Source organism: Leptonotus elevatus, chromosome 12 (genome assembly GCF_054856555.1).
Source record: "Leptonotus elevatus isolate MCC_2025b chromosome 12, RoL_Lele_1.0, whole genome shotgun sequence".
Classification (NCBI taxonomy): domain Eukaryota; kingdom Metazoa; phylum Chordata; class Actinopteri; order Syngnathiformes; family Syngnathidae; genus Leptonotus; species Leptonotus elevatus.
The window spans coordinates 6,581,232-6,605,639 of NC_141250.1; the positions used below are offsets into that span (position 1 = coordinate 6,581,232).

The 24,408-nt window shown below is 40.7% G+C and overlaps 1 protein-coding gene across 20 annotated transcripts in view; it reads left to right on the plus strand.

Moving 5' to 3' along the window:
• The first annotated feature begins 398 nt into the window (after positions 1-398).
• Positions 399-24,408, plus strand: part of caska (calcium/calmodulin-dependent serine protein kinase a) — a 102,082-nt gene continuing 78,072 nt past the window's right edge. For 7 of the 20 annotated variants that reach the window (XM_086090766.1, XM_086090768.1, XM_086090767.1 and 4 more), the window contains exon 1: positions 400-1,118. In XM_086090766.1, coding sequence (XP_085946892.1) covers positions 1,060-1,118 — 59 coding nt within the window. In that variant the 5' untranslated portion in view covers positions 400-1,059. Of the gene's footprint in view, positions 1,119-24,408 lie in introns of all 20 variants that reach the window. The other 13 variants (XM_086090762.1, XM_086090763.1, XM_086090770.1 and 10 more) reach the window with 3 other exon arrangements.

A 24,408-nucleotide genomic window follows, 5' to 3' on the forward strand; every position in this document is an offset into this window, starting at 1 on the left:
ACCAAAATTACTAATAAAATGAAGCATGAATGTTAACTATAAAGTAAAAGCTTATGTAAATGTAATGTGCATTTGGTGGTGTCCCTGAAATCGAATTGTATTATTTGTGAAATACATTTTTAACTTGACACAACACATGAAAATATACAAATTGTAACACTGAAAATAAGAGGGGTTTTTGTGTGTGGGGGGGGGGGGGGGGGGGGGGGCAAGACTACGACACCACTAGGACTCCCCTAAACCAATGAAAAAATACTGAGGAAACTGCGGCTCCTTAGCCTACACAGGTCTGTTGCGTCGCCATGTTGGCTCTAACTGTTTCACCCGGCCTCAAGGAACCCTGGGAATCCTCCCTGAGCCAACATGGAAGACACTGGGGCGCAGTTTCACATCCACTGCTCTGGTGGGCGGAGCATGGCTTTCTGGATTGCTCTGTGGAGCTGAACGAACGGAAGACGTTGATGTGGGGAAGAAAACACGAACCCGGAGAGGTGGAGTGAAGTAAAGCGCGTCGTGCGGGGACGAGACGCTTTTGGATTGTTCCCCGATAACTTCAGCTTCGCGAGAGAGAGGACCGACAGTGAGCAGCCACGTCCCGGCGGGCACGAAGGTTGTCAATCGCCGGCTTCTCGGGATGTGAAGCTCGGCGTAAACCCACCTGGACGCAAATTAAAGTGGACGCGAACAGCCGGCTAGACTGCTTGCAAAGCCGAGGCTAGAGACGCTTGCTTTCTCACACCCGAGTGTGCCATCGGGAAAACTGGGAAAGGCGGGGCCGGACTGGTGGTCTCCCACACCGGGATTACCGAGCTCCCCCTACGCCGCTTCGTACCCAACGACGCAGCGGAAGTCTAGGGGGGAGCCGGGGGTGGTCGGGGGAGCTTCCACGGACGTCAACCGGGAATTATCCACCGACGACGACGACGACGCCGTTGGGCGCGGGCGACGTTTGTCAGTCATTGCTGTCAACGGTCACCTGGTCGTGGCCCTTTTCCCTCCTTGTTTGGAGTCTAACCCAGTATTACTCAGGATTTGCACCTTCCCGGTGGAACTGGGACTATGGCGGACGACGATATTCTCTTCGAAGATGTGTACGAGCTCTGCGAGGTGATCGGGAAGTAAGTGTTTGCATCACTGTTATTCCTGCTTTTCAATTAGAGTGCGCGCATATTGTAACGTGCAAGCATTTAATGTGGCGTCATTGTGGTTGAATCAATAGTAGCCTCGCTGGTGTGTATGATCCTTTAATCCCTCCCGTGTCGACCCCTGAACTCGCTTGTAAGAGTGCAGTGCATTAATGAGACACACACCAATAAGAAATGTCACGGAAAACAGTTGTTGCATTCCCACTTTTATTGCCAACATGGGTTTAGGATCCATTACGTTTGCACCAGTACACAACGTGATTGCAGTTGCTAACTTTCTGCACAGAGTAAAGCGCACACAAGCACGCACACACACAGTACCCTGAGTCACGCACGCCGCACACATCTGGTCATGTTTAGGGAATCTTGGCCACTTGGAATAACATTCATCCCGAATGTGTGCAGTTGTGCACATCTTTTCCATCCGACGAGCCGCACAAACTGCAACTGACTCAAGTCGTCTTGCATTTGCTGCTTCGGCGTTCAACTGATAAAGAATGGAGGAACCTTAAGTCGAGACACAGTTTACCGCCTTCCGAGGTGGTATCACAGCTGTACGGAGGCGGGAGGGCGCCTGTATGTAAGGGAATGCTGGAAAGGCGGGACAGAGGTGTGAAGTTTCACTTCGTCCGCCCTGTTGTGTTGAAAGCAAAGTCCGTTAGGTAAGGCTTGCTTGGTTAGCAGAGTAGGTTGAAGTGCCCAATATAAAATAAATACCTACAGCACTGTTTCCTAAAATCTATTGAATAAAATCATGTTTTACATCAGAAGAGAGTATTTTATTGTTATGCCTTCGTCACTATACGTCGCTGGCATAGATAGACCAACAAAGATGCATTATTTGTCGTGAACAATTTTAGGATGGAGGCGGCACGGCACACTGGTTGGGAATCTTTCCCTGTGCATTTGAAGTGACACATCATATAATTGCTGTGTTTATGAAACACATGACACAACCCGCATGCGCAGACGCCCTCATTTCACATTTGACCAAACCAAAGGTAAACATGCATCCATTCATTTTCTATACTGATTTATTCTGTTCATGGTCGCAGGGAACTGAAGCGTATCCCCAATGACTTCAGGTTAAAGTTGCAATATGGAAAAAAAATTCCCCAAAAAAGAACTTTACAATAAGCTTTTTATTTGACCATTTATGACTGAAATGCCTTCTACTTAGTAGATTAACACCTTAGCTGTTCACAATGGGTACTCCTGCAAGCCTCTGGCCAATAGTTTTTAGACTGGATTCGGGTTAGAATTTCCCGCGCCCTGTCTGCGGATGTGACGTAATGTGCGTAGTGTGTGTGTGAAGAACGGTATGTGCAGTTTCATTTTTCGTCAGCCGGTGGCAGAAGCAATTCGAAATGGAATATTCTACGTTCAGTGGCTTTAAAGGCAGACGACACCCACAGAGCCACACAAATACACTCTGGTTGTTTTTGTCACAATTTTGCTCCTTCCCGACCAAGGACGTCAAACACCCGACAATCTTATGTCTTATAAGATTTTGTTGTTTTACAAGATTATCCTTATGTGTGAGGTGTGTTAAGAGTGGATTTGACCCGATAATAGGATCCAAAACCAGTAGGGACCGACAATCTTAAATTATCACTATTATGGAAAAAAACCTCTTCATGTGTGTGTGGGGAGTGGAGGTCTCCGCTAGTTGACTCTGCTAACTGAATGTAGCCAATCAAAGAAGCTCTCTTACTGACAAACTAGAAAGCATCGGTAAATAAAACAAAAAGTAATATCCTACCTACCTAATGTTCATCCATTTTCCTCCTTCAGTCGGGTCGCGGCAGTGCTGGAGGCTGTCCCAGCCCTTCGGGCGCTAAGCGGTCTAACCAATGTCATTTTTGTATAAATGGGGGTTCTCTAGGCGGCAGCAATTCTTTTTCAAAACAACTATTTCCTTTCAGAAATTACCACCTTATAACACTCCCCTCTCTGGTCTACTTCGGAAAAACTCGGCAACCATTTGGCGCATACCCGGAAGAGCCTGGTCGCCTTCGTGTATGTGAAGCCACGTGATCAAGCTAGAGCTTTCCCTCAGAGGACTGGATTATTGATCCATTGTGGAATTACGTGTGTGGGGAGATCACTAGCTGTCAGTAAATTGGTCTCTCTATTTTTATTGTTTAATTGAAATAGTCTCATAGTATACCAAAACCAAGATCTTGTAGACATATTACAGAGTCTAATTGTGTTATACTGACAGCTTGCTAAAATTGAAATGACACAAGTGAGGATCGAGTAGGCTTTACCATCTCCTGAGCTGCCAAGTGTTATGGATTGTCTGTATTTTGTTATTGAAATCACTTGCTGCCATGTTGCACCCAGTAGTGCTGGGTTTAAAAAAATCGATATATCGAAATCGAATCGATATTCCTTTTCATAGCCCATTAACGATTCATAAAACCATGAATCAATACTTTTAATACGCCCCTCAACATAAATTAATGTGCCTTCTCGCGTCAAGGGGAAATTTATTTTACAAAAAAGCCCAGTGTTTACTTTACTTAGATAGTGCTGTGGTTGTAATCAATTTCAATCGTTATTTATTGTTTTGATCCGGTCATGTTCAATAAAACATACATGATTACTATAACTGCATTGGATTCAATTTAAAATGTAAATATTCAAATTTTTTCATACTAATGCACCAAGTAAGAGCAAGAAGTTTCTACTATTTGCAGCATTGGTACTTCTGAGAATGACTTCCATAAAAAATTGGTACAACATGAGAAATCAACTTTTTGGCGCTTTTAGCCATGTTAAAAATGCTAATTCCTCACCGAAAACATGACAAGTTGTGTTTTCCTCCATTCGCCTCTGTATGAGAATTTCTAGGTTATTGTGCTCTCCAAGCACCAGCCCCTCCCAACCTGAGAAAACGAGCTATTGGCACGGTTTGACGTCATTGCGTGCGGCCCCACCCCCGCACCGCCTCTGCAGACTAAACGCACGCCCACTTTCTCTGAGTCCTCCCTCCATGGGATAATGACAAAAGTAGCCTTTATCAATAAACATTCTGTCCAAATGGATTCAAAGCAATCAATTATTCTTCACATTTGCAATGCCAAAGTTTAATTAAATGACAATTGGCTGTCTTAAAATCCATTAACTGACACTGGTGTAAACTACAAGTAAAACATTTGCGCTAATGAATTTGAACGAATGAATGGATGGTGTAGTGGATAGTGAGCTCGCCCCGTAAGTAATGGGGTGCGGGTTAGCGAACTGCTGTGGTGCTTTCCTCTAACCTCTCTGCTCCCCTCCTCTTCCACAATTTCTTGCGGCAAAGACCCGTTTTGTTTCAAATGTTTATTCAAGAATTGATGGCTTGCGTGACCAAACGCAGAGATCTAGCAGACCGTGAAATTTAGAGTCCATTTAGAAAATCGTCTTAAAACCTATCTGTATGTTTTGTGGGCGTTGCGGGAAGCCGCCGACTTGGACGACGTCATGAGAGGGGCGCGGCAGCCACAGGGGGAAAGGCGGAGTTTTACTCAACCGAGCGTTTGACTTCCGGGTAAGAAAAATAGTCACCGAAATAACTCATATTTCATAAGAAATGACAACGCGCTTGTGTCAAAGGTAAGATTTCATCATTATATGCCTGTAGTTAACTGTGGAAGGGCTCAAAATACCATGGTTTAGTCCCTTTAACTGAATCAAAAATCAATGTGAATCGAATCGAATTGGTGCCTTCTGAATCGAATCGAATTGATTTTAGAAATCTGAATCGATACCTAGCCCTACTGGGAGACATACTGGACGAGTTCTTTCGGCTAACGTCTTGATGCTAACCCCGATCGCTGTTATTCCTATCAGGCAGCATTATGCCCGATGTCCGGTGAAATAATGCGTCACTGCTCATTGATTAGCAGCGATGCTAGTGTACATGTCTTTTTGGCTAACGTCTTGATGCTAAACCCAATCTCTGCTAATCATATCAGGCAGCTTTTCACTGGGTTCCGGTGAAATTGTTTGATGCTATAATGCACATTTCAATAAGCACTATTTGTCCCATTCATTCGTCTTTCTGTCACTGGTGAGAGGTTAGCGGCTGTTAAATAGTCAACGTGTCTGTGTGTTAACATTTTTAGTTGTTACTTTACCTGTTTATTTCTCTTTTCTGATTGGCTTTCGATTGTAGAAGGTGCCGTTCCATGTCTTTTTCATGTAAAAACACATCTCCGGGGAACCGAAACAGGCTCACGCTATCCTTCTGTCAGTTTGAACAAAAATTGTCAATGAAATGAGAAAACAAGGTTTTTTTCCTGGCTCAATTTGAGGTTTAGGTGGTGTCATCCTGACTATGATTACTGACTACTGATACCAGGTATCGGCATCGGTGCCAATAACTTATTTTAAGGTATCGGTACTCACAGTGGTGACCGATACCATTATCGGCAGCCCTCCTGCGGCCGTTTTACGATCAGGGACATGAAATGAGAAATTATATGAATACAAAGTTGCCATTAACTTCATGCAATTTTAAGGAAAAATAATATATTGGGATATATATGTCTTTCTTTAAAATCATGTCATTTATGGGTGAGGAATTTTATTTACTATTTGTATCAGTATTTGGTATCAGTAGCAATGACTACGTATCGGTCGTGGAAAAAAGCCTGACCATGCGCCATGATGTGCATGTATTCTGTAAATTCAAAGGACTTACTTTCATTTTTTTACAGGCAACATATAATAATTCCTTGTTTCAATAATAAGAATAATAGTTCCAATAAGAATATGACTATTAAAGCATTCATTCATTATCAGTCACTCAGGCTGGAGGTGGTGAGCAAATAAGGTGGAGGTGGCCGCCTCTGAATTTTGTATACAGGAAAACCCCTGAAAACACATGACTTGAAATCATCATGCGCAATCTATTGTATGCTGCTCTTAGAATTGTTTTTACCATTAGCATTCCAAGTCCACAAACAACTGACACGTCTTCTAAATTGCTTTTGGCAGTTGGCAGCACGTGGCAGACACCTTTGCTCGGCGACTTAATCGCAACAGCAACAACCTGAATGTGCAGTGTGAGCAACTGTGATAGCTTTTGGAGTCAGAATGTAAAAATACCACTTCTTGAATCGTACATGTGTTTTGTAATGCAGGACTGCTTTGAATTCTAAACCGTTGCTACAAACGACCGGTACGTTGCTGCATTGTTCTTAGAATTGTGCGTGCAATTAACTCAAAACATTCCCTCGCTGCTGTGCTGATGCCACCGGGATGACTAATAACCCAAACGGGTTGTAAACGGTCTGTGTTTATTTTTTGATGGCCCATCCTCTCCAAGCGTTTATTCCCTTTCACATCCGTTGAGCTCACCCTTTTTGTTTAGCTAAATAAGCTTCAGTACCTGCGCTACACTGGGGGAAGTAGCAGCTGATATCACAACGTTTCACGAACCAGCCAAGGAATTGAAAGACTGTCGAGGGAGGCGCTTTCTTTGTTTTTGTACACAACAGAGGCGCTTGAATGAGCGCCGGAATGGAGTCCGTTCCTGCTTTGAGCAACACACGAATAAGCCAGCGTCATCCGAATGATGCCTTGCTTCGGGTGCACCAACCTGACAGTCACTCAGTCAAAACCCGGGTGACGACTTGCGGGTCTGACAGGCCGATAAGACCTGCACTGCATGTTTGGGCAAGCTTGAAAATGATGTATTTAAACACATACGTGTGGCGATCTTAGCAGCGCCTTTTGTGTAGGACTTTTTGGACGTGTGCGCCGCCACAGCGGACACTGGCCAGCAGAAACACTCAAATATGAGCCAGTTGTACAAACACACATCCGAGTTCTCTTACTAATTTAAGTGAATTATAGCCTGTAACCTTCCAGTACAAGTCAACCACTCTATTTCCTGCCACAGCTTTCTACTTCTTGTATTTATTCCTGAGAAGCAGAGTGAGACTACACACCGTGTAGAAGAACACGAGTTTTATTAGGGCCCTGTGGGGAAATCAATCATTTCTGTACCACTACCATATATTGATAATGTGTTCACTACTTCAACTAAACTTTATAAAGGGGTGGGCCTTAGATACAGTTATTAAGTTCCATTCCTATGGGTGTCGATGTTACCTGTCTATTGTACGTCTAAAATGTACCACAATCTATCAGCTTTGTACACTAATGCATTAGTGAAGTCATCATTACAGTGAATATTAGGGGTGGGAATCTTTGAATGTCTCACAATTCGATTCCGATTTGTGGGTGTGCGATTCGATTCAGAATCGATTTTCGATCCGGAACGATTTTTTTATTCAAAATGCTTTGATTGACAATGATTTTTCTTCAATTTACAGATGTTCAAGGAATCGTAATGATCTACTCCAGTCTGACTCGCTAATGCTAATTAGTGCACTACTCGGAGCACTTTTATCACTCAAAAGAACAGCTCCACGCTGCAAAAAAAAACAACCTTTTATTGGAATAACTTGATCGTGTCTTTTCCTTCTACTCTCTAATGTGGCTACAACTTAACAGTGTATCAGACCGCGTGGAACCACACTGCCCGTAAGTGACCAAATCGGGTACAACATGAACAGCACTCCCAATAAAGGCACACACAAACAAAAGGGAAGACAGTATAAATTAATTTAAATAAAATCGATTTTGGGACATTTAAAATCTATTCTGAATCGTACTAAATGAGAATCACGATTCTCATGAGAATTTATTGTTTTTTTTAATGTATTTATTTTTTTGGGGCACATCCCTAGTGAATATGTATATCGCTGCTGTCGGGCCATAACCTTGTACCTTCAAAATCCAAAATTTTCAGTAGACCCCCAAAATTTTTGTTTAACCATTAACATTACATTTTCAAAGACAGCAAGCCATTTTCAACACTTAAGATTAGTTAATAATTTGTAAAAAAAAAAATAATAATAATATTTTCAATAATAACATACGTGTGGGCTAGCAAATAGTATATATTTTTGAAAAGAAAAAAATTGCGAAATTGTGATTTATGAGTTTTTGATGCCAGCAATATAAAAAAACACTTCTAGGTGATAAATATAAAACAATCAAATGAAAATCAGTAAGTACAGATAACTGAGCAGCTCTTCTTGTGTCAACATATATTTGTTGTCATTATGAAAATTTAGTCATAATGCGTGATTCATAAGCTCGAAATGTGTGACAATAGGCCTGTCATGCTAACACGTTTTAGGATGATGTATTTTCACAGAAACTATTGATAAATTATAGTGTCTGATTTTTTTTCTAAGCCACTGATATAATAATGTAAGAGCATAATGACTCAAGTACATATTTTTCAAAATAAATTAATTTTAATTCTGAAGAATACTTATCACTGGCGTTGAAATTAGGACTGAACAATTTTGGTAAAAAATCTAATTGCGTTTTTTTTCTACCCTAAAAAATTGCAATTGTGATTTAATTTGTATTATAAGTAAAAGAGATGTAAAAGATAAACAAGACAAAAATGAGGCTAGTCAATTTAGGATGGATGAGTCACTAAGAGGATCCAGAGTTTATGGTTACCCTGGTAAAAGGTTGTCCATTAGCTTGAGTCTCGCATTAAGAGACAAGCCCATTCCTCTGGGCCATGCTCTCTTCTGGCTCATCTTCCAAAATAAATGCATAGCGTATAAACCAAAAGTTCACTTTTATTCCCAGGGTTGGCGCTTGGTCATGAAACGTTTTAGCCAATGTGGCTAAATATTAAAAAAAATCTCCTGGATTTTGGGGGGAGTTCGAGGCATAGCTTGATGGCAAACTGCACATTGTAGTGGTAGAAATGGGCAAAGTTCTTATAAATAAAAGTGGCAACTGCGCCAAATCGAGGGTACTTATATACTGTTGCATCAGTTCGTCACCGTTTTAGCCCCACGCACACAAAAAATCGGTCCAATTGAGTGTGAACAAGATTCCCGAAATATCGCAGCAATTCTGCACTAAACTGATCTCAGTCTTGTATGTTTTCTTTTTCTGACCAAAATATTGAATGCATTTACAAAAACTCAGATGCTTTTTACTGGTCATTTAATGTTTAGGAAATGTTTTTTTAACATATATTGGAATATGATTTTTATTCAATATTCTCAATACATCCGAATGTAATCATTACTTAAGTACACTTTTATTTTCCTACATTCAAGTACAGTGTTAATGTCTGAACTGTGCATAATGTTGCAATGGCCTATAATAATAGATACATGTGTATTTTAGGAATAGAAACTCTACCTCATTTTTAAGAACACTTGGGCAGGGCTGGACTGGCACAAAAAAAAACAGCCCTGGCATTTTTACTTCGGCCCACCGGCCCGGCCCAGCCCAGCCAGTCTTTCCTAACGTAGTTCTGCCACTGATGTTTATTGATGATGTTTCAGTTTGCTATCTATATTCAAAATTGATTAATCGACTGGCCCTTCTAAATTGTGGCCCAATCTTGTGGTAAAATGTAGGAAAATAATCATGAAAAAGAAATGCATCTGCCCCAAGAGGCCGGCCAACTGGGCATCTGCCCTGTATGCCAGATGGCCAGTCCAGCGCTGCACTTAGGTCCACTATGCTAAAGTATTGAGATGCTGATCCAAATGATGAAACTTGTAGAGGTTTTTTTTAGGCATTTTCCCCCCGTCTGTATAACCCAAATGTTTCCACATGTAATTGTATTAATACATACAGTACTGTTTTGTCATGATTACTGCATTATTACATTCAACTGCAGTTGCAACTTAAGGCAACAATCAATTACGTCACGTAAATCAGTGTTTAGTTTATATGTGCGCACTTGATGTCACATGAAAATGCATGTAAAATGGAACGGGTTACGAAACACAGTCCACTTACCGGTAATGTTTCTCTACTTTGTGCACATTACTCGGTGCCTCAGAGAACTTGGCCAACTTCCTGCTCGTGAAAGTGTCTGATTATCCTTTCACACTTTACCAAAAAAGTTAGCATATTCCTCCTGTCAAAGCCAGGCGACGTGGCCAAACCACGAAGATATGACAAGGGGTTCTCATTCTTTTGGACTGGTTAAATAAGTTATTCGCCCCCCACCCCCAACATGTGAGCGGTCCCAGAGGGTAATCCACAGTTGGTTTACGCAACGCGGGGGCAATAAATATGGTTCAGTTTTGGTGCAGAAACAGACACGCAGTATTCACATTTTTATCCTTCTTTGGGTCGCGACATAACTGCTTGCTTGCCAATGTTGCTAATGCTCGCTAGCTGCTATCGGCAGATGTAAACAATGCTGTCATTGGCCTTGGAGCGATGTTGTTGATTGTACTGTAACCAATCATATATGCGTCACTGGCCGCATCGAACATCGTGGGATTACTATATGCAATTTGCATATGGCCGTGTTTTTTTTTTTTTTTTTTGCCTACGGACATGCCTGTTATAGCGATATTCCCCCAGTGCAACTTTGACAAATTGGCCGCGCCAATGTGGCGTGAGTGGGCAATATTTACTTCGCCACTCCCCTTTTCACCTCGTCATTGGCAAACGGGGAACGCGCACCCTGATTCCTTGATCTCTGTTAAATAAAATATTGGTATATGAGTTGGTAATTGGCAACAATAATTCTTGCGCAAGCCATCCAGGTTCAATTAGAATGCAGTTGCCACAATGTTGACACCACCAGCCAGAAATCCATTAAATGATTATGAGGCCAACATCTGTCTCCACATGCTGTTAATGGAGCCAAGATAGCCATCACACTGATTTAGCAGCAGACGCTGTCCTACGATGTACTGTATTACTTCAGAGATGATTTACTCCAGTAGGAGGACAAGGAATTTCCCTTCATTTGCATACTTCCTGATTTAGGAGTAGGCTTTATAAGAGCCTGGATGTAGTTGTGTAGCATCAGTCACCAAGGATGTTTTGCTAACCGTACCATATCATTATTCAGCATTTATGCAGTAATCAATATGGATACAAAAATAAATACAATTGCTATTTAGCGGAAGAAAGGAAATCTAATGGAAACAGATCATCTATCCATCCATTTTCTGTAGCACTTTTTTAAATAGATTACACTACAGCAGGGGTGGCCAAGTTCGGTCCTCGAAAGCCACTATCCAGCCTGTTTTCCATGTCTCCTTCCTTCAGCAGCTGAATCTAATGATTAGCTCATCAGCAAGCCTTGCAGAAGCCTGATAACGACCCTGATCATGAATCAGGTGTGTTAGTGGAGAGAAACATGGAAAACAGGCTGGATAAGGGATCTCGAGGACCAAACTTAGCCACCCCTGCACTACAGTATAATAGAAACAAAGCTTTGTCTCACATTTGTCGACGTTATTTGATCGGGGGATACTACAAACATAGCTGCTTCCTTTGTGCCATGCCACAACAGAGGAGGGGCTCCTTCCCACGTGACAGAAAAAAAAGTATGATCAGTGCTAGTCAATCAGGTGACTAGTGGTTGTGCTACAACTTTTGCTACTGCTAAATGCTATTGCTATCTTGTTCCACAGGTCACCAGCTATAAACAAGTATATACAGATATGCCAACTTCCTCGCTCACCCTTCTCCAAGACTTTTTTTGTCTCGGCCCCGATGTTGGAAGCTGGCTGTGCTGTACATCGCTGGGTGGCCACAAACCACAATGATTGATTTTGTTTGTCCTACATTGTTTGCCACGCTACCTGAGCAGAACGCTCTGTGTGTGTGTGCGTGTGCGTGTGCGTGTGCGTGTGCGTGATGTATCAGACATAGTAAGCATATTGTCAACGCCCTTTGGCAATCGTGACATGATGCGTGTCTTCCAGTTCAAATTTACCAATTTGACCAAATGTGCTCTCTCCTTCTTGCGTAGGAGTAAATAATAATAAATAATATTATAATAATAAAATAATAATGAATCCGATTCATCCATTAATCGAAAAAATAATTGACAGGTTAATTGATTGCTATCAATCGATTACTAAAATATTTTTTAGTAGCAGCCCTAATATTTTTTTGTAGGTTATGGACTCAATAAGAAAAAGGAATAATACTACTAGGCGATCAGTTTGAATAAAATCTCAAGCCCAAATAATTATATATTTTCTTTGTTTTTCATCTGGTGACTCACGTCCCCCTCATCATCATGAATCCACATTAAGAGGGAGTCTGCTGAATAACAAACATACAAAAAAAGAAGAAGTACAAATTCAAGTTCACTGTAATGCTTTTGGCCCATTAGGGAATAAGGTAAACAAAAAAGTTTGCACAATCCAGATGATTCCGTCAAAATGTTGTTGCGTTTTTTAATGTTACTACGCCTGACATTTGCGTGATGACTGTGGACGAGTCCCCCCCCAAAAAAGAATAGAAAATAGAAAATAATATATTGGGCTAGTGCATTGTGACTGAATGGGGTCCCGAGCCTTGTGGGGAACATGCATGTTGTCTTGTTGCCTCCAGGAGGCCATTTTGTGTGTGTGTGTGTGCGTGCGTGCGTGCGTGCGTGCGTGCGTGCGTGCGTGCGTGCGTGCGTGCGTGCGTGCGTGCGTGCGTGTGTGTGTGTGTGTGTGTGTGTGCACAAGCAGCTTGTATAATATAATCTTAGCCACTCTGTTGGGGTTCTGAGGGTGGGAGAAAATGTGCTAAAAGGCTGGTTCCGACACGCACAATTACACATTGATGATATAGCAGCAAGATCTCACACTTGGCCACTTAAAATATTTATGAATTCCCATCAAGCCGGAACAAACAACCCTGCCAGAACTTTGCTGCTCGCAGTGGTAAAACAAACAGAAACAAATACACACAAGCCCAGTCACACAGTGGACTCTCCAAAGTTGCACACAATCTGATTGTTCTTCCAAACCAACAAGTCATTCAATTTTGTTGAAGGCTCAAACTCTCCTTTTCATAAAACCTTTATTAACTCTAAAGGAAATGTTTTAAGCATCATATTGTTGAACATTATTAATTAACTGTCATCAATTGTCAAGAAAATTCAACTACAGTATAATAAAACTAAAGCAAAACGACTCAGCAAAGGCTCCTGACAGACATGTTGAACTATTTACAGGTATCCAATCAGTCATCATTCTCTTTAACCACATCCAAAACCAAGTGGCTATATTTCATCAGGTGCCGGACAGGAACTAAAAAATGACAAAATAACACTATTTAAACACACTACGTACTTACCCATGGTAGACGCGTAGCTAACTGGAGAATAGGGAGATGGTATATTGTAATAGCAAAAATACAACCAAAAGTACTTGAAATGATTGACACAATAATAAAATGATAATCTGAATTTGTTTGAAGCTGGAAGTTTTGTTAATGATTTCCGGTTTCCAAGTGAGTTGGGACTACAGCGACGTTCATGCGATCTCACTTATGATCTCATTAAATGACTCAAAGGAAGAGCTCAGCTGCAAATAATAACCAGTAGGCCAACCATTTGTCGTCAGATTGGCAAACTTAATCTCTTTCCCTGTGAGCTCAAAAGTGCGCTCGCTCCTCTTACATGACTGAGGATTTTCACGTTGTCAAAGATTCTTCCTAATATAAACTGCCTAAAAGCTCAGAGAGTGACAGAAGCACAGCGGCGTGACAAGAGACTTTGTAGTGAAGAGTCTGCAGAGGTTCCCAATCGCTGTACTATGAACATCACACTTTATGAGAACGAGTTGCTTCATAATTGGACGGGACTTTCTGCTTTTTAATCTTTATCTGTATACTCTAGTATAACTGACTATGACCGACGACACTTTATCAATGTCACAAAGTTGAGCGTGTGATCACAGCAGTTTCCGTGTTAATTGACAAGGATACGCCTTCATTTGACTAATGGTAATGCATTAAAACCTATTTCATGCTGTGCCTGTTTAAATGCACACCTACAGAGATGCCATGTGTGAAATATTCATTTTTGTGTGAGCATTTAGATGTATGAATTAAACCATGTCTGGTGTTTTTTTTTGTGTTTGTTTGTTTTCGGTATAAGTTTTAGTATTGCTTTCTAGTTTCATTCCTCTTGCTGCCATCATTCAAATGCGGCCTTTTCAGTCCAATGCAGTTGCCTGCCAAGTAACACACACCATCACCTGGGATACAGTTTACCCCCCCCCCCCCCCCCCCCCGAGGAGAACACCCACTATATAGGACACGGAGAAAAGATATTTCCTTTGTCAAGCACTTAGATGCCAGCTGGCTTCTGGACTTCTGCAAACAGTCAAAAGCCACACATGGCGAATGAATTGACTTACTGGGTTTCGGCTCCACGTTCTGCAAGAAAAAGATACTAAACTTTTTGTTACCGCCATACAGATTTTGATTAACATTTTAACATCTGTTGTACAATTATGTTGTTAAGTTTACCATTGTATAATAATATATAAACTAAACTAAAACTTCTGACAAAGAATATTAGATATAATTGGATTTAGGGAGGAAGAAAAAAAGAGCAATGCCAATATGCGTCAAAATGCCAAACATTGTCGTCGATAATCGGCCTGGTCGGTAATCACTGTTTAATTGACCATTCGCAAAAGCTGAATACTCATAATATACCTGTAGAGCTAAGGTTTATTTGACAACAGAGCTAAAGCTAGCTTTTAACTCATTTGGTTGCTTATTATTGCTATGACGTTAGCCTAGACCATCTAGCTACTTTACAGGTCCCTTACCTTAGGGCAAACGTAGGAATGCTTGTTTATCTTGCTGGTATTTAGCCAGGAGTGAGACCGTCGTCCACACTGTTTATTCTATTGAAGAGACTGCCCCAGCTTTGTTTTTGGCTTTGGGAATGGAAAAAATAGTACTCCACCTGGCAAACTCTTGAGATACCTTGTGTCTGATTTACATAATCCACGGGGACACCGTGCTCTTTGACAAACTAATTGTTTTTCCTTGATTATAATTAGGAGTGTCAGGCGATTAAAATGTTTTCATCGTAATTAAATGCATGACCTCAATAACTAGTTAACTCATGATTAATCGCACATTTTATAGCTGTTCTAAATGTACAATGAATTTTTTTTTTTTAATGAGTTTCCATACTCTTGTTAACATAAATGAAAAAAAAGTTAAACTTAAAGAAATACGGCTGCATCTTTTAGTCATTGATACAGTCATTTCATAATTCATAAAATTTTGTCAAAATTAAAAAAAGATGTACTGCACTGTAAAAAAACGAGTGTGATATTAAATTTTGTTGACATATTTTCTGCCACTAGATGGCATAATTGCATTTGTAAGACATTGGTGACAGCTCAGTGCATTTTTCTTTTTATATTAAGAGCTATCTGATCTTTATCATGAAGTAACTTGTGAAATTCTGCACATTTTAAAAGTTGTAAAATGCAACTTGACCCCAGTTTCCACAAATAAATGCATTATTATTACATTTATTACTGATAAATTTTGATGTGGATGTGTCTGCTGCGTTATGACTGGAATTCCCCCTGTACAGGCTTTCCAAGTGAGGGGCGACGATCATTAATCATGCGTAAATTTTTTTGGGGGGCATTTAAGGAACTTTGAATTAACTCAAAATTAACGCACTCATTTTGACACCTCCAATTATAATGTTTTATGATCCTGAGAAGCCACATTGCGAATAAATTTGTATCAATTGCCCAACTTTTCCAACTGCATTTTAGTTATATCACATAGTTTATATCACTTAATCTACTTGGGTCTTGGACACAGTCGCAATGGAAAAGCAGCTCAAGGTCTCCCCCAAACAGTTCCCACAAAGTTGGAAGCATACAATTGCCCAAAATATCTTGAAATGGGAAATTAAGTTTCAGGGACAACGAAAGATGCCAACCCCCTCGATAAGTTGATTAGAAGAAGAGGTCTGTGAGTGTGTGCTGGTGTATGTGGCATAATGTAATGAAGGGTTGATTAGGTCATTGCCCGCACACACAATGAGCTGTACTGTGTGAGCTAGTCAACAATCTCTCTTTCTCTGGCCTGACAACCTAGCGGCCTGTTGACGGGGCAGCACTATCACTTTGTCAATAGTTCTACATAAAATCATCTTGTGAGAGAGAGTTGAGTTCAGGATACAAAGGTGGTCGGTGGTCAAACACAATCCATTCGAGGATGCTGTTTAAGTAACGTTTTCAAATTCTTACTTTTCAACAAAGGAATAAATAATCATCATGCATAATTTGATTTGAAAATTTGATGTTAAACACAAACTGTAAAGACAATTATACCTTAACTTTGACAAGTGAGGTACAGCATGTTGACGCTGGAGTCTTTGAAAGTGATTCCACTCATTTAACTTTCTGTGTATAACCTACTTGTCACCTTTTTTTTTAAATGCCCTAACACCCCTTATTGAGGCTGTCCACTCTGTGAATATGTTTATTACAAAGGTAAAAAAAAGCAAAACTTGCTCACTAGGGATGCACAATAACAGCACCCCCCCCCCCCCCACCGATACCGATAATCAATAACCTTCTGCTTCTCCACACCAATACCGAACTTTTAACTTTTTTTTATTACAAATATATCTGTTGTTGCAGTTTAAAAGAATAAAGGGTCATTGAAGGATAAGTTTATTCGATGATGCCCATTTTATGAATTATGTGGTGTGACTAAAATGAAATAATCGATTTGAGCTCTTAAAGTAACAGTAACCAGAGCAACGTTGGTGTATTTCAGGCGGATTTCAATAATGGTCTATTTCTGAGCTATCGGACCGATAGAAATGACGTCATTTTTCCCTCAATAACGGTCCGATAATTATCGGCCCAATAATTATCGTGCATTCCTATTGCTACTAAGGTAGGTGTAAGCATATCCTGCCATCGTCCATGATGGCGCTTTTCCAGATTTTACTTGCCAATGGTGATCAGAATTAATTTGAATTGTCGTTACTGTGTGAAAGTGCACACATTTGTGGAAGTTTCCCACTAATATACAATTGTCGCAGTATTTGATGTAACACACAATCAGATTAGCTAGTGTCTGCATTTATCAGATTGTAGATATGCTGTGTGAAAGTGTGCACAGTTGCCGTGATATCCTGCTTTACTTGGTGTTTTGTATTAAAAGGTAAAAGCAGATCCATGTTACATAGGTCTTCTGTTACATTGCTGATAAAGCAATTTTTCAGGTTTCCTGTGTAAAAGAAGCATCTCATTATGTTTATAACATTAAGATTTACTACTATTGAATAGTTGATACTGTATGCATGCAAAGGGTACTTGAGGCTTACATGGCCTAATAGTAAAAAGTAAAGTAAGTCACACACAAATGCATGAAAAGCAGTCTCGTGTGAGATTAAAGAGAGTGGAAAGCATTCTTACAACAGTCGCCAGTGGCAGCAGGCTTGAAGGCCTGCTGCTAAATTGCTGTAATGGATTCCACTTTTTCGCTCTGTTCAACTCTCTTCCTCCAAAGCTACTTGTATGTAGCTGTGACTTCTCAGCATCCATTTAAAATGTTCCATTGTCTACTCTTTTTCTAATTCATAACCCTGCTCTTTTTTTAATGTTAGAATTCTTGCACGGTCGCTTAAACACCCATCTAAAGGTGGATTAGCACTCCAATTAAGTGGCGCAATACAGATTTTTTTCTTTCCTTCTTTTTACTCTCAATTGGCATAATTCAAATATGTGTCGTGGCAGTGTAAAGAGAAACAACACACGCAATTGAATAGTTTCAGATTGGAAGCAGGCCTCAAATTGGCCTTACAAATGTACAACTGTGGATAAAGTATATATAGTAAGTATTCGAGCTGTGCCAATGTAGTGTAAACCCAAATTGGATATAACTCGTCATTGTGAGCTTGCCATCATTGTCATATACTAATTGCTAACATACATACACATGCTGTTAATCTAACCTACAGCAAAGCATATGCGATCAAATATAGTCTACATTTGAAGTATGACAATCATGAAAGATAATTAAAGAAAATAATTGCCACCGGTTGCTCGTGGGGTAATGCAGAGGTTACCCTTATTTCAATCAAAGAGGGGGAAGAGTCAGCCTAATGTAACGACGCTATGTAACATATAATATTTGTATTGTTTGTGCATTATAGTTTATTTACATTTTGATGGTTGTGGTAATTATTGATATTCAATTTGGGTGTTTGCACATGCCCTTAATTTTGTATGTTCCGTCAGTGTGAACACAACCATAGCGAATTGTGTCACTTGAAATGTATGTGTAAAGAAATGCATCTTAAATCTGAATTGGGCACTTGAAGTAAATCCAGCCTAAACTAAGTATTAGTGAGCTAATTGAAACGAATGAACAAGAGTGGTAAGTGCTATTTTTGGCATTTGTGTATTCCGTTTTCTCTCGATGAGATTCCCGTCAATTCATATTTGGGAAGACCTCCAATCCAATCAGTAGCATTAAGATTATGCTTGTAAACCCACTAGCGTGTGTGATCATGTGGGCAGATTATCACTTTATTGGAAACGCCCGCTCTGTTGTTTGAGGGGGAGAGGGGGGCTTGCTAGATGATTTTAGTTGTGTTGTGTGTGTACTACGGGTGATCTTTTGATGTTTGGAGTGGGGGGAAACAATCTCTGGAAGACTTGTGCTACTTGAATAGCTGCTAGCCCAGAAGCAAGCTCGTTTTGATAAATGTTCAAGATCTTTTTCTGGTTTTGCACCAATTCCAATGGTTGATCAATGGCAAGAAGTAAAGAAGCAATCTGTTCAAATCCTATTCTTCTTGAGGCTATGTTCACAATGTATTGACAGCATGTACGATATATCACAGTTGTATTATTGTAAAGAACATTGCTGCGTAACAGTTCTTTATAATCTTGTGAAACGGATAATGTACTAGATCACATATCAATGATAAACACCAATCACATAATCTCCAGCTCCCCTGGAAAAAACAACCATATCGAATTGCGTGTCAGATAAATGTATTTGAGCTATCAGTAAGGGGGACAAAATATTGACGTAATCATGCAGAACACGATTTATATAAACCACAAATGTTTGTTAGTATCGATACTGTGAAAAGTATAGCTACTAACACGTCATATCCGGATAGATACTACTTTGTCATGATATCAATACTATCGATACATGGTAGCATTTCCGCAGCGCAGCCTACTCGGCAAACAGCCTCCGGCAGCCAGGAGAGCCCACACAGCGACCGACGACTTTGCTTGCTCAGCTACGTTACAGCTGCTTTAAGTATAGCCAGTGCGGTGGCAAGAGGGCCAAACCAGCCAGTCTTGGTTAGCTTTATGCTCAGTGAACGTTGTTTTGTTATTAGCCATTAGCCGTGGGCTCACGGTTAGCTGTATGCTCAGTCAATGTGTACCTATGTATTGCTGCTTCAAGTTGTGCCTCAGAGCGTGTTTACTACATCGGTGCTCATTTGCAACTCAGGAAGGGCAAGACTCACAAAGGAGCACATTGACATGCTAATTGTAAAAAATCTTCCAACAGCAAAGAAAATTGAGACCAGTGATACGACAAGCTTAGACAGTCATTCATAGAATAAAGTGCACTTTCTAAACCCATTTATGCCTTAATAGATAATTATTAATAGCAATTTCCAATTTTAGCCTTTTAAAAAATGGTGTAGCTGAGTGCAACTGCAGCATTTGATGTTCGTTTTTACTGATTGTTTATTATTTGGGTACTTTACTTCCTCAAAATATTTCTGATTACTTGTATAGTTAACCAATTAATTTTTTTTTTCTTATTGATGTTTCTTATGTGTGTTTTTACCTCAGACAACCAAAAATGTTGTCATTGTGGCATTTTTCATTTGTGTTATCTATAATTTATTGGCATGTGAAAAGACAGTGATTGTCTTATTTTTTTCATTTTCTGATTATTAATAATTTTATTTAATTGACTATTTGCGGTCATAATAAAAAATATTTTTCTATGCATTTTTAAAGTATTTGTCTTTTTGATCTCTGCGGTATCGAGTATTTTCCTGGGTATCGATATTGAGTTTGAAATTTTAGTATTGCGACAACCCCACTCACTAATCACTAGTCATATTGTTTTGACAAGGATACCTTTAAGAGCTGATTGTTTTAACTTTGATTAAATATCATTTAATAAATATTTCAACGCAGGGTGATTTTCTTTTTCCTTTTTCTTTTAGCAGTATAACATTGTTGTTCCACCAAGGAGAATCCTTGTTTGTCTCGTAAACTAATTTTACCCAAATATAGATAATGAGTGGAACAAAATATCAGTATATTGTTGTATATTTATTATCAATAAAAGTTATGCTATCTAGTTTGTACTACTTTGTCAGTAGGGCTTCTGTAGGAGCATTGCCGATATTATATGAGTGACGTAAGTCAATATTTTGTTAAAGAAAAACAATGGCTCAAAATAACTCGTAAGTTGGGGCACTTAAGTCGAGGTGCCATTGTATATTGTTCCAACTGGTGCGTTCAATTCAGCTTGCTCTTCATAGTTTTCCACAGTACTGGTGTGACTTGGGAAATCATTTTGAAATGGTTGTTTGTCTGTCAGGGTTATTAGCAGTGAAATGAACTGCACCTATTGCCTTGAGCTGAAAGCAGTGCCATAGTAGCAAGCTGGTTTGTGTGGTTGTGTTGCTGCCTGTGTGACAAGGACAGCAACAGGAAACCTAAATAATAAATTTTAACGATATGTGTGTCCGTGCATGTGTGCGTGTCAGGTTTCAAGTTAGTGTCTGCTGTCTGCTGAAAAGATGTTGGGCAATGTGCAGCTGCCTATAACAAACCCCCACTGAGGTGTGATATGAATGAATACAAAGCAAGTGAAAGACAAGAAGGCAGGGAATTCATTGATGGGGGTGTATGAGGGACAGGGGTGTGTGTACAGCCACATTGAGCATGGTAGCATTATGGCTGTGTTGACATACTGTCAAACAGATGGCTGACACATGTGCCACATGGTAAGCGGCACAAACACACAAGGCTTGTGGAGGTGAGCAGGGCGGGAAAAAACAAAGTGTCCTAAATCAAGCCACCCCGAATGTCACACAACGATGTTCAGTTACCATGCACACACGCTGGGTAAACTAAAGATCCTCCTTGCCAACTGTTACTGTGACTTTTGCTTATTTAAAGAACACTTAAGAAGGCACCGCAGCCATTAATCTTTATCAAAATAGTTTTTGCAATTCTTGCTGCACACTGACTGACTTTACAAGACATATCATTACTAAGTTGTCTGGGGCTTTATGCCCCTGGCTGGGTCACTCAAAAAACCCTTATGATGAATACAAACATTGCACTTGGTTTTCCCTTTCCCAGACGTGGGCCACTGGGGCCCTCCTCTGGACAGGCCTGGAGGTGGGACTCGTTGGTGAGTGTCTGGTGGCAGGACCTATGGGGCCCAGGCACAGGCCAAAGAGGCAATGTGGCTTCAAGAAAGTTGTGGTACACAATCTGGTGTCTCCGAAGGGGGAAGCTGTGCACCATTAACACTGTGTACAGGGGAGATGGGGTGCTGTTGACCTCAACTTGGGAGTCTATGAGTCGGTGGGGAGAATACTCCTCAATTCCTCCGAAACGCCTTCCTTTGAGAAAGCAGAGTCTGGAGACTGAGGTGGGCTCTCCTTTTGCTGGCGTTGAAGTCGCGAGGTGATTAAAAAGCTGCTCGGTTGCAAGGCCCTCTGGGATCCTCCCAGAGTTCCTAAAGGCTCTGGGTATCGTGGGGCTGCTTCTGCAACAGCCTGTGGACATTGGGGACTGCCTCTGGATTGGCAGACTAGGTGCGTGTGTTACAGCTATACTGGGATCACACTCAGCCTCCGTGTTAAGGTCTGTTCAGGGGTGCTGGAGAAGAGAGCCCGTCAGGTATTCAAATATCAGATTCAGGAGGAGCAGTGTGTTTTTTGTCCTGGCCGTGGAACAGTGAACAAGTTCTACACCCTTGACAGAGTCCTCACGGGTGCATTGGAAGTCACTCAGCCAGTCTACATGTGTTTTGTGGACTTGGAAAAGGTGTTCGACTGTGTTCCTTGGGGACTTACGCGGGTGATGCTTCTGGAGTATGGGGTACCTAACCTCCTGGTATGGGATGTTTGGTCCGTGTGAGACCGATGTCAGTTTGGTCCGCATTCCAAGTCGGATTCATTTCCAGTGAGGGTTGTGCTCCGCCTTGGCTGCCTTTTGTCACTGTTCCTCAGTCAGAAAAAGATGGAGTGACCGCTCCAGGTTGGGGATTATAACGTGTAAAGTGCCTTGAAATAACTTCCGTCTTTGTGCCATTCTCACAGTCTAGACAAGGCGGAAAAACCTGGCTTGTTTTAGGCAGTGTGAATGGGGGCTTCCCTCTTATCAGGTTCCAGCAGCAAACATGAAGTGAAGATGGCAAATATTTGAGCGTGTTCATGCGTCATGTGGCCATTCACACATTCTGTCTGTCATATCTCTAGCAGACTGTCCGCTCCTTAAACCTCATCCAGTGACCATAAGGGGCATGCTTGCGTTTAAGTATTTCTACTCTACACATAACAGAGTACCAGAAGCTGCCCACTTCATAATCTGCAAAAGAGACAGCCCTCCTTCCTTCCTTCCTTCCAAAAGATCTTCTTTTGTGAGTGCACACGTCAGAGAATCAGCAGCTGCGCTTACGCCGCTGACAGCTCAGAGAGAGGAACAAATGAGCAGAGACGCTGTACAAGGACACGAGTGGGAGTGACACAAAGGAGTCAGAGAGAGTCTGCTGTGTGTGTACATAAATACAGTGTCTTGCATACCTTCGTTGGGCTGTTGTTGTCAATGCTGTTGATTCATTGGCACCAACAAGAAGTTTGTAATTATTTCCATTGAGTGGCAAGTTCAGCTCAACATGATAATCCATTTCAGAAAGGTAGAGCCTGATCTGGATTGTGTTTTCACTCTGGGGTGTGTAGCCTGCACAACCAATTATTTCCTTTTATCACCTAGAACATTCAGGCGTACAATGATAATGCTCTCCAAACTTGCACGTTACCACAGTAACACTCGTCAAACCTATTAAGGAAGTAGGCCTTGTTTTTATTGTTTGGTCCTTAAATTTCAAGAAACATGATCTATTGAAATGTGCTTGGCCAGCAAACAGTACACCACTAACTCACTGCGACACTAACACACCATTTGCACACACAACACATATGGTGGCCCAAAAGCTGACCTTGATGCCGTGTTTGTGTGCGTGTGCGTGCGTGTGTGTGTTGGGTAGGGTTGGGTGTGTTATATGAATAAAGAAATTGTGGGTTTGTTTGGGTTAATATGTGTTGATGCAACCTGTGTAGATTCTGACCACTATGCTTATTTGAAGTCTGTTGGGATACTCTCATGCATCCATAAGAATTACTGACCACATTGAGTGCTGCACAATCAAATGAGATCCAGTCCAACAGATCTAACAAAATGTTTACATTTTAAGATGCTTTTTTTATATTTAGAAACAACTCTGACTTGGTTTCTCACCCTCCTTCCCCGTATATAATGTAATATTATAATAATAATGATATGATAATAAAACACACACTGAAGTAGTGATGTCACAATATCAACATTTTGGCTTCGATACTATACCTGCATAAAATACCTCGCAGCACACTAGTGATAATTTTATAAATACAGTTGTGCTTGAAACCAAGTTTACATACCCTTGCGGCATGTAAACTTAGAAACACAACTGTAATGTAGAAAAGCTAAATATCACTTAATGATACAAAAATGCTATGAATCGTCACCAAAATTCACATGCACCTCTCTACTCATGTCAAATATCAAAATAATTGCCACGGTATTTTGGATTTTATGGGCATTAAGCCTTTTTCTTACCTTACAGCATGCTCACAAGTTACTTTAAAGCACAATGCATCCAGTACTGTACAAAAGTATTAAGACACTAAATGATTTGTTGTTTATTATTAGGGTTTATAAAATCTCATTGACTTCTTTGGAGGAGCTTATGTGTCCCATATACGCTCACCGACTGTCCAATGGCTGTATATATATGTCCCTACTACATTACAATGACATCTGAACGTTGACAGTATGTCATATTTAAAAAAAAAAGGGGGGTGGAGGTTGGGGGGTAAGAAAAGATCAGTGGACTTTTTGGACTTTTCATCATGCTGATGGCATTGAAGTTAGAAGTTAGTTTGTTGCATTATTTATGCTGCCTAAAATTCCAGATGCGGTATTGGTACCGCTACTAGTGATGCAGCAATTAACCGGCTTTTCGATTAACCGTGGTTTTTAAACGTCAGGACTAAATGACCGCAGCCGTTAAACAACACCGGTTATTTCCGCTAACGTACGGTACAAAATGACCCATGCGCCATAGTTCA